We start from the raw sequence: 11,188 nt of genomic DNA, 5'->3' as shown, positions 1-11,188 counted from the left end.
GGTTGCTGTGAGGTACCAGTGGGGGACGTGGTACGATGGAGTCGGCGTCTGGTTGGCGTGAGGTACCAGTGGGGGACGTGGTACGATGGAGTCGGCGCCTGGTTGCCGTGAGGTACCAGTGGGGGATGCAGTGCGGGGGGAGTCGGCGCCTGGTTGGCGTGAGGTACCAGTGGGGGACGTGCTACGATGGAGTCGGCGCCTGGTTGCCGTGAGGTACCAGTGGGGGACGTGGTACGATGGAGTCGGCGCCTGGTTGGCGTGAGGTACCAGTGGGGAACGCAGTGTGAGGGAGTCGGCGCCTGGTTGCTGTGAGGTACCAGTGGGGAACGCAGTGCGAGGGAGTCGGCGCCTGGTTGGCGTGAGGTACCAGTGGGGAACGCAGTGCGGGGGAAGTCGGCGCCTGGTTGGCGTGAGGTACCAGTGGGGGATGCAGTGCGAGGGAGTCGGCGCCTGGTTGGCGTGAGGTACCAGTGGGGGATGCAGTGCGAGGGAGTCGGCGCCTGGTTGCCGTGAGGTACCAGGGCGGTTTGCGGCCTGACTTAGTTGGGAGTCCCCAATGGGGTGAAGCGTTGGAGCCAAGTTAAAATCATAGAGTTCTTGGTCCTCCAGTTCCTAGAGAGGCCTTTAGCCTAACGCCCGGTAAGACGCTGCGCGGGGCCCCTCTCACCCCATTTCTCCCCTGTGGGTGCTGCTAGTACCTGTGCTTCCCTCGCCATCGTCCTGGGGAGCGTCAGCCCCTGGCGGGGTCTCTGCGCGCTGGTTATCAGGGCCACAAGGCAGCCGCCATGTTGTCTTCTCCCCCTTCAGTCTCCATAGCAACAGGGACGCTCCCGAGGGCTCTAACAGATCAGGCCACGCAAAAAACTACGTATCCCGGGGTGCGCCGGGGCGCGCGCTTCCGGTCATGTGCCCCAAGCGGCGGAAGCTGTAGTTTTCTTTGGAGGCAGACGTGCTAGAAATCCCGTCAGCCCCTGCGCGGCTGCTCTGCGCAGCCAATCGCCGGCGCACAGGTCGCCCCGAGCCGCGGGAGGGGGCGGGGTGGAGGGAGGAGAGAAGATGGCGGCGAAGGGCGGCAAGAACGGGCTGCTGGAGAAGGTAGCGGGCTGGGGGAGGGGAAGCGGGCTCGGGGCGCCCCGCTGCTGGGACCAGGGGCCTTTGGCTCAGGCGCTGCAGCCCGGGGTCAGGCCCCTCCCCTCGGGGGGCCTCTGTGGCCATCGGCGGGGGACACCCGGAACTGATCCCTGCCCCCCCCCGCCCAGAGCCGCCTGTACATCCCCCCCAGTACCCCCGTCACTGGGTGCAGGCTGGTCCCTGCTCCTCCACCCCAGCCATCTCCTGTGTGCCCCCAGGGATCCCCCTCACTGATCACAGGTTGATCCTGGTGCACTCTCTCCCCTTTGAACCCTGAGGTGGGAGCCCTGGCCCCTTAGAGCATTACCTCCATGAGCCCTGGTATAGGGGCACAGGCATCCATCTGGTGCTGGTTCCGTGACCCTCGGCACAGGAGTTCTGGCACCCCCACAGAAGAACATCCTTCACACCCTGTATCTGAGTGTCGAGAGACCTCTACATGGCTCTCTCCCCATGAGTATAGAAGCAGGGCTTTTTGCACCCATATGTGCTCCCCTTTCCCCACTTTGAATATAGGAGGGGGGCTCTTTGGTCCGATAAGGCTTCCTCACCTATGTACATTGAAATGGTGATTTTGGCATGTATATGCCACATGTGAGCATTGAAACAGGGCTCTCTGCTCAAGCAAGCCCTCTGCTGCCAACATCACATCTAGCAATTCACATGCTCCTCTCCAGGCACTCTTTAGTACCAGCCCTGCTTCACGGAGCATTTTGCTATCGGAATCTACGCCGCACAGAGGTGTGGTTCTGTAAATGCACATTTGAAATAATGGACAGCTGTAACTGGTCCCTCTGCTTTGTTCCTTTTCGGTGTTGTCTCTTTGCCTGGCATGTGCAGCATATGGTAGGAAGTAAAATGCAGAAGTAACAAAACATAGGAAACTAAGGCCGGTCTACACTAGGAGCATATTGCTGGTACAGCTATACAAGATCAGCAAAGTGCTCCTAGTATGACTTCAGCTTGTGTCAGCATTGCTTATTCCAAATGCCCACCACCACCACCACCTTACTCGGAGCAAAATAAGCTCTGCTGGCAAAAGTGCGAGTTTTGCTGGTATAAGCGATGTCCACAATAGGGGCTTTTACTGGCACGGTTTTGTCAATTACAGATTGTACCTCATTGTACTCCTGACAGACATAGCTATACTGGGAAAAGTTTGTAGTGTAGATCTGGCCTAATGCATATGGTTATTAATATGAAGTGAGTTTGGTGATCTCAGCCCAGTTTTGAAGGGCAAGGTGTTTGCCTCTTTATTTCTCCCTTTCTCTGCACCAGCTTTGACTTTGGCCTGGAATGGGACAATCGAATTTGAGATCAAGATATCCTGTAGGCTGTAGGCTTTTAGAGCTGCAGTCATCTCTTAAAAACACTTGTGTTAACTGTTGCCATGAACAATGTGGGTTTTATTTTTAAATTAAATACTTCCAAGTTTCTTGCTGCAAGCAAATGTTTAATTTTCGGATTTCAAATGGCAGCAGTTTGTGGTTTTTAGTGTGATGCCTTCTGGAAGTATCCTCATTATTTTCAATGTGCTTGGTAAACACTTAATTGTGGTTATTTAAAGTGCAACCAAAGCCAATGTGCGCTGGGGAATATAAATATCTTTATCTTCTGAAATGGCGACTGTCCAATTGGTGCAGAAACTGAGCCATTCAGTAACAGTGCATTAAATCTGTTGGAAACCCAAACTCTAATCTGGTGTATCCTCCTCAGGATTTCTGCTTGCATGCGTGCGCACACTCTTACCTGAGACCTGTTCTTTCTCAGCCATGTTGATTCTTTCTGGGATGCTTTGGATGGCTTTAATGAAACCTGATGATCTCAGGGAGCAAAGCAGTTGGGGTACATGTTGGTGAGGCAATATCTGGAGAACTGTTGGTGTCTGAATATCTTTGGTTACAAGGGTTTGTATTCAGATTTACAGAAGAGCTAAGACTAAGGTCAGGAGGTATGCCATCGCAAGGAACAAATATTTAGCACACTTCTAGTGTTTTATAAATATACTGTCAGGTAGAACTTTTCTGAGTACCTTGCATACTGACTATTCCATACTTTCTTGCTCCATTAGTAGGGCTTGCAGTTCATCTTGGACGATAAGCTAGATCGGGTCCAGATTTTGATAGCCACAACCTGACAGATTTCAGAGTAGTAGCCGTGTTAGTGTGTATCCACAAAAAGAATAGGAGTACTTGTGGCACCTTAGAGACTAACAAATTTATTGTAGCATAAGCTTTTGTGGGCTACAGCTCACTTCATCGGATGCATGTAGTGGAAAATACAGAAGATATATATATATATATATACACACACACACACACACAGGGAACATGAAACAATGGGTGTTACCATACACATTATAAGGAGAGTGATCAGTTAAGGTGAGCTGTTGTCAGCAGGAGAGAAAAATAACTGTTTGTAGTGGTTATGAAAATGGCCCATTTCCAGCACTTGACAAGGAGATATAAGGAACTGTGGTGGGGGGGGGGGGGAGATAAGCATGTCTCTCTAGTTGAGTTGAAATAGTTTTATTACAACCATAATCTACATACGATGCTGACTTGTTCCTATTGGCTACTTAACCTCATGTGGAGGAGAGGGTGCCAACCATTCTTAAACATGCAGATGTTCGCTCCATCTTCAAGGTCTGAATCCCTCTCTTTTGATGTTGTTGTGTAAGATGGGAGTCAATTAGTGGTGATGACATGCTGTCATCCCTTAGGGATTTGACATAAACCATCTTTTGAGGGCTGATCTGAGATCCCCTGTTGCTCCATGTAGTAGAGGCCCATTGGTGAAATTACTTCCAAATATAAGATAGAGTATCTGATGTTTCCTCATTTATGCCCCTTGCTTGTTGAGGAGACTTGCTTCCAGGCAGTGAGGTGGTTTAAGAACTTGGGTGTCACTTTCACTCAGTCCTTGTCATAGAAGGTTGTGGGTTGGATGTAGTATACAAGTGGGTTTTACTGGAGCGACTTGTGCAGGAAGATCCTTGTTTATCCTGAGATGACCTTGCAAGACATCTGATTATTTATGTCTACAGTACCCCAACGTGTGCTGTGTGCCTCCTAGAAATACGTGAAAAGACAAGTTCACTCTCTTAAAAATGCCCCAATCTAATAAAATAAAAATGACAGGGTGAAAGGGGTGAGGAAGGACCAAGATAAAGATCATGCGGTGACTTAATTCTGACATGTGAACATGTTGAATTCCTTCCATAATGGGGTATTTTTTGTGTGTGTTAACTTGCAGAGATGCAGGATTTGAGGAAGGATTAACATGGTGGTAGTTTACACAAATGAGTCTTGGTGTTACTGTAAGCACTTGGGTACTGGGAGGGGTGGAAGCATATAAGTACAGAAGAACCTCAGAGTTACAAAACACTAGAGTTATGAAATGACCAGTCAACCACACACCTCATTTGGAACCAGAAGATGCAGTCAGGCAGCAGCAGAAACCAAAAAAGAAAGCAAATTCAGTACAGTACTGTGTTAAACATGCACTACTAAAAAATAAAGGGAAAGCAGCATTTTTCTTCTTCATAGGAAAGTTTCATAGCTGTATTAAGTCAATGTTCACTTGTAAACTTTTGAAAGAATAATCATAAAGTTTTATTCAGTTACGAACCACCTCCATTCCCGTGGTGTTAGTAACTCTGAGATTCTACTGTACCTAGCTTCTAAAAGAGATTACCACCTGTCAGCAGGGCTTCTCCATTGCTGCTGCCTCCTGAACAAACTGCTGTGCATTTTCTAGGGTTGGCATGGGGGTAGCTACACATGCAAAAAAAACAAAAAAAGTAAGAGGGGTAAATCCTAACCCACTGGGTTGAGGCAAAATTCATTAATGTGAGGCACTCGGTTACTAAAGCAGTGAGCAATATAGACCAACATGTCAATAAACAAACATTTTTAATACAATCAAGTTCATCTCCATATTTATCGTCTATCCCTAATTGTCCTATAATGGACACCTGTGAATTCTTACACATTTCACATTTTATGAGAGGGATTCTTTTATTAGAACACAGACATTTTATTCAGTGGCTCAAATGTTCAGAGATCACTTTTAACCTAAGTTAATATTAAATGTTTAATCATGAAACATGGAGACAATTTCCCTTTAAATATCGCTGGATTCCAAGTGTCACTTTTTCCCTTCATTTCATGTCTTAGGAACAAGCCCAGGAATACAGTAATGACTTTGTGGAGAGAACTAGTTATTGTCGCTTCAGAAAAATATTTGTTCTGGTAATTTAATAAAGGGCACATAGAAATAATTGAGAATTTCTCTGATTTTTCACAGTTCATCTCAAAGCGGGCAGATCAGTTCCAAAAAGAGACTTTTATATGGCTTGTTGAAGTTACCTTTTGTATCAAATTTGTTCAATTTCACAAGTAAAAAGCTAGTTTTTCTATCAGCCCTGAAAATTCAGCCTCTCCTTGTACTTCACCATCAGTAACAAAGATTCTGCAGGTCAAATAACACTTTTGCCTCTTTGTAACACTGTTGGTTCCATTGGGTACTATGGGTGTAATAGAAGACAGAACATGGTCCTGCAATTGACAGTTCACAGTTCTAGTCTGTACATCAGCAACAGAACAGGATCAAGCTATTCTATGTTGACTCTGCAGGTCTAACAGTAATAACTTATTTTTGACACTTGAGTGACACACACAGCAGATCTGTAGCATAAGAAGGTGCCATTTTTACGTAATTTCTTTTTGGAACAGGAATACATTTTAAGGCTCTAGTAATCAAAATACAACCGCTTGTAGGCAAGTAACTTCCCACAAAACTTTTGGATTCCACTCCACCCCCCACCCCACCCAATTGAGAAATGGAGCCTAGATGTTCTGGCGAAGGATGAATAGGAAATGCTTGTGGGCAGTCATGACATTTTAATTATTTTCTTCTAGCTCTCTTTCTGCCAACAGATAAGGAGGAATGGAGGGACTCAGAGGTGGTGTGGGGATGTGAAGCTTACTCGAGGTTTGGCTACCAATCTAGTTATTAGAAAGAAAATCAGAAATCCTTCCCCCTCAACCTTTTTCACTTTCCCCTCTCTGTCCCCCCCATCCCAAACACATGCGTTCAACTAAATCCCTGTGGATGATCTAATATGGAGGGTGGAAAAAAATCTAAAAATCATTGACTTGTATGCCTTTATAATCTGTGGGAAAAGGTTTTCTCACCTATGATTCATTCTATACTAACCTTAGGATTGCTGTAAAAATCGGGGTCCAGTGGCCTTCCATAAATATCTTCTATTTTAAACTTACCCCAAAACAAGGGCTATGTTCACTACTGGCCCTGTGAGTTAAATACAAAGGGCCTGTTACTACTCTGCCTTGTAAAATCAGCTCCTGCGCTTGCACATGTGCTGAAGTTTCCTAGGCATTCAGCGATTCATGCCTGTGTGTCTCAGAGCAGAATTGTATGATTATTTTTCAGTGCCTGTAGAAGTAAATCAGGGCAAACATCTTCTTTTAAAATACACCTCTACCCTGATATAACTTGACCTGATATAACATGAATTCAGATATAACGCGGTAAAGCAGCGCTCCGGGCGGGGATGCGCACTCCGGTGGATCAAAGCAAGTTTGATATAACGCGGTTTCACCTATAATGCGGTAAGATTTTTTGGCTCCCGAAGACAGCGTTATATCGAGGTAGAGGTGTAGTTTATTTTAACCCGAGAGAGAAATGTGCTCTTCTGGCACTAAATCTGTAAACTGTCTTGTGAACTTCACCTTGGGGAAATAATGCAAGTTCAGAATATCTCCTACCAGAATCTAACATATGTGGTCCAAGTCCCATCGAAATATCCGGCTATTTAAAATACACACAGCTCAAAGCAGTACTGCAAAGTCCTGCCAAATGAATGTAAGACAGATATTGCTAAGAGTTTTATGAACTTTAGGGAGGGAGTTAACTCTTTCATTACACATAGGCAGTTATACTTGGCCCATCATAAGCAATAGGGTCGCATCTCTGGGCGACAACTTGTGGGAAATTTGAATGTAATAATAATACACAACTCGTACATAGCACTTTTTATCAGTAGATGTCAAAGCGCTTTACGAAGGAGGTCAAAGTCATTATCCCCATTTTACATGGGGGAAACTGAGGCACAGAGGGGCTAAGTAACTTGCCCAAGGCCACTCAGCACACAGTGGCAGAGCTGGGAATAGCACCCAGGTCTCTTTCCACTAGCTCACACTGCCAAGTGGCTAGATGGCCAGCGTATAGCTGGGTTAAAAGAGTGGGGATTATTTTTGTCCTTGTTTTCTTAAAGAAATCTCTCATTAGTCTAGAGCAGGGTTCTCAAACTTCATTGCACCGCGACCCCCTTCTGACAACAAAAATTACAATACGACTCCAGGAGGGGGGACTGAAGTCTGAGCCCAGCCAAGCCCCGCTGCCGTGGGGGTGGGAGGGCAAAGCCAAAGGGCTTCAGCCCTGGGTGGGGGGCCTGTAACCTGAGCCCCACCGCCCAGGGCTGAAGCCTTCAGGCTTTGGCTTCAGCCCCGGGCGGTCGGGCTTGGGTTTCAGCTTCAGTCCCAGGCAGTGGGACTCCAGCCGTGGGCCCCAGCAAGTCTAACACCAGCCCTGGTGACCCCATTAAAATGGGGTTGCGACCCACTTTGAGGTCCCATCCCACAGTTTGAGAACTGCTGGTCTAGGGTCTGAGTGAGAAACTTGTCGTTTCTTCTTATTTGTATGTGCCATTAAATTGTCCTCATCAGATTCCTGATTTTTCCCCCCCTCAAATTTCACCTGTGTTGGCAGAGAGTGTGTGTGTGAGAGAGAGAGAGCAAGAGAGAGAGAGAGAGTTTTCATAGCAAATGCAAGTACTTTGGAAGATTTGATGGAAAAGAATTAACAAATCATTCAGCATCATTAAAATTCCTATCACTGGCAGTGACATCTGTTGACAAAGGCAAGCATAGGACTGAAATTAAAATCACTCCCCATTTTAAATTGTCGCTTTACGGGATCATTTCTACAGCGCTGTTTATGAGACTCATCAGATTAAACCTTTTCAAAACTTGGTATATCATGGCCACAACAATAAAATCTACTAAATCTGAGGTCTGCTTTGAAAAAAGCCTGGTTGGAGGGTCTAACATCATGTTGAATTGCGGTGCAATCCACTTACATACTGCAGCACAATTGTGTAATAGATACTAGATTTTGTTAATCTTTGGACAGTCGTTCATATACAGATACTTGCTATGGAGTACCTCCTTTGAGTTTGGCTTTGAGCTATCATTTGCTATTATCTTCCTATTCAGTATAGAAACAAATAAAATATTTACCCATGCCAAGTTCTTGGAAGTGACTTGATTTCTCAATTTGCATTGCAGTGGAGGATTGATGACAAACCAGTAAAAATTGACAAGTGGGATGGATCAGCTGTGAAAAATTCTTTGGATGATTCTGCCAAAAAGGTATATTCTGACTGATTGACTGTGCTAGCCTCCCGATGGGCCTTTTGAAATCACTGCAGGTGGGATCCACAAAGGTACTTAGGTGCCTAAGTTCCATTTTTAGGCACTATTGTGGGGCACAATAGATGCCTCTAGCCCAGTAGATGCCTAAACTCACTTGGCATCTAAGTTTTTTCCCTCTGGGCATGTTCACTGCCGCTTCACTCTAGGCACCTGGGCGGCAGTTTCCTTCCTGAACATATGCACTACTGCTTTCTGGTAGGTATTTGGAGGCTTATCCCCACCTCAGCCCCAAAGCCCTTCACAAACCAGGAAAGACAGGTGTTCGGTCCCCTAAGTCATGTGCGAGGGCCCAATCCTGTTGGCACCCTCTGAGCACACCTTCCCGATCGAACTTACCCGAGGTGCCCACACAAAACAGCCAGGGGCGGAAAGACCTCCCTTATAACCTTGAGCCTAGCGGAAAGGGTACTCACCCAGGGTGTGGGGGACCCCCAGTTCAAGTCGTCCCACCACCCTTTGTACAGGGAGCAGCCACCTCTCAGGTGAGTGCCCCAGCTACCAGGCTATGGGATAGTCTGTTGTGATTTCCTCAGTGTCTCCTCCTGCAGTTGTTCCACTTGAATTAAGCAATGGAATACTTCAGTATTAATTGGGCCAGTGACCGAATTAGAATGCCTGTGTAGCCTAGTAGTTATGGCACGCACCGGAGAGGTGGCAGATCCCTGTTCAAATCCCATTTTCCCCTCAGGAGGAGGAAGGACGTGGTCCAGGAGTCTCCCCTATCCTGTGGGAGTACCCTAGCCACAAGGCTAATGGGTTGTATGTAATGGCCCTCCCCTCCTTGGCCATTTTGTTTCAAGTCCTGCACACAATTTACACCCATCTTCTCCTGGTTTGTGAATCACAAGCAGAGCTGGGCGCCTCCCTGCAGCCCAGACTTAGGAGCCTGTGTCTGTGAGTGGAGCAGGGCTTAGCACCTCCTCCTTCCCCTCTGATTTGGCATAGAATCATAGAATATCAGGGTTGGAAGGGACCTCAGAAGGTCATCTAGTCCAACCCCGTGCTCAAAGCAGGACCAATTCCCAAGTAGGCTGATTTAGGTGGCTCTGCACCTAGCAGGCTGGCTTTGGTGGATCGCCTTTCTTAGGCGCCTGACTCTCCCTGTTCATCATATAGGGAGCCTAGGTGCCTAATGCAGCTTGGGGGGGTTGCACTGTTGCTCCTGTGATTTTTCTAGGTGCCCTCAGTGTTGCAACACTTGAGTCCCTTTACGGATTCCACCTTGGAGCCTCGCTCTGTACAGAACTCTCATGAAAGTCAATGACAGATCTGTATGCAGACATTTCCAGGATCAGACTCCTATTGAGTGTCTCCTCCTGGAGCTGTGGATGACTCAGAAATCACTTGCTTCCAACTCAATTACTATGTCATTTTGCATTAATAACATTGGTTAGTTAGCCTTAAAATGGCTTTTACTCGTGTCAGTGAAAAGTTTAAAGAACATATGTACATTTAAAGACTATTTAAATTAGATATAAAAAATATCGAAAGTTGCAGCATTCTCACCACGTTTATTGCTGTTTCTGTGACACTCCTGGATTTGAATGGGTTTTCCCCTTTCTGATGCTTTAATTAAAATCATCTGGATTATGCAGTTAAAGTTAGTGCATCTATAGAGAATTAATTTAAGTCGTCTTTGGAAGCCATCTGTAAACTGGGCTCTTTGCTTTCCCATCAGGTTCTCCTGGAAAAGTACAAGTATGTGGAGAATTTCTGTTTGATCGATGGCCGCCTCATCATCTGCACAGTCTCCTGTCTCTTTGCCGTCGTGGCTTTGATTTGGGATTATCTGCATCCCTTTCCTGAATCTAAACCTGTTCTCGCTTTCTGTGTGGTATCATATCCTTTCCTGTGTGCTGCAGGTTTAAGACATGTGTTTGTCTTCCCCCAACAAGTAAAAAAAAAAAAATCCATAGTTGTCTTTCCCTCTTTTAGCAGACATAGAAGTACAATTGATAGGTCCTGTCTGAATTTCACACACAGTGGGACTTACCGGGTTTCTACTTCAGTATTTTATTTTAACATACGAGGCCTCTTCCACTTTATTTTAGTGTAAGAAACTTGTATTTCTGTAGACAGACTCCTATAGCACCATCTGCTTCCTGTGATACTACAGATCAGGTGCTGGGAGTGAAATGGCAAGCAGGAGCAATTGTCAGAGGCTGCCATCAAGGAATAACAGGCAGCATAAAAATTGGGAAGAGGACAGCAGTATAAATGTAAGTTACATTTAGAGACCAGTTAGTAAATCTGAAGTATTGAGTAACTTTTACCATTCTGGTTTTTTTCAGCCACATACTCTGCCATTCTGAATACTGACTTTGTTTCTGCTGTTTGGCTATAGGAGTTAGTTAGTGCAGATAATTCAGGATACCATGTCCAGAGTGATGGCTAAAGGGTGCAACATTTCTCTGTATATACAGCAATCTCTCTGAATTGTGCAGATAGTCTCAGGGGGGCAGTGTGGGCTGGTAAACTGAGCACAAAGCTGAGAGCCAGGAGTTTTGGGCTTCTAACCCCTACTATTCCACTGACCT

General features: G+C 46.1%; 2 protein-coding genes across 2 annotated transcripts in view; one reads left to right on the top strand and one right to left on the bottom strand.

Moving 5' to 3' along the window:
- The window catches only part of XRRA1 (X-ray radiation resistance associated 1), a 55,925-nt gene extending 55,138 nt beyond the window's left edge, over positions 1–787 (bottom strand). The window contains exon 1 of the mRNA XM_026651701.1: positions 699–787. The gene's annotated coding sequence lies outside the window, so the exon portion shown is untranslated. The remainder of the gene's footprint in view (positions 1–698) is intronic.
- A 236-nt stretch (positions 788–1,023) lies between these two features.
- The window catches only part of SPCS2 (signal peptidase complex subunit 2), a 12,151-nt gene continuing 1,986 nt past the window's right edge, over positions 1,024–11,188 (top strand). Inside the window, exons 1-3 of the mRNA XM_029911555.1 lie at positions 1,024–1,095; positions 8,505–8,588; positions 10,330–10,502. Coding sequence (XP_029767415.1) covers positions 1,057–1,095; positions 8,505–8,588; positions 10,330–10,502 — 296 coding nt within the window. The 5' untranslated portion in view covers positions 1,024–1,056. The remainder of the gene's footprint in view (positions 1,096–8,504; positions 8,589–10,329; positions 10,503–11,188) is intronic.

This window comes from Terrapene carolina, unplaced genomic scaffold, assembly GCF_002925995.2.
Source record: "Terrapene carolina triunguis isolate 2854851 unplaced genomic scaffold, T_m_triunguis-2.0 Scaffold97, whole genome shotgun sequence".
In the NCBI taxonomy this organism is placed as follows: domain Eukaryota; kingdom Metazoa; phylum Chordata; order Testudines; family Emydidae; genus Terrapene; species Terrapene triunguis.
Note: the sequence above shows the minus strand (reverse complement) of the source record. Positions and strands in the feature narration are given on the sequence as shown.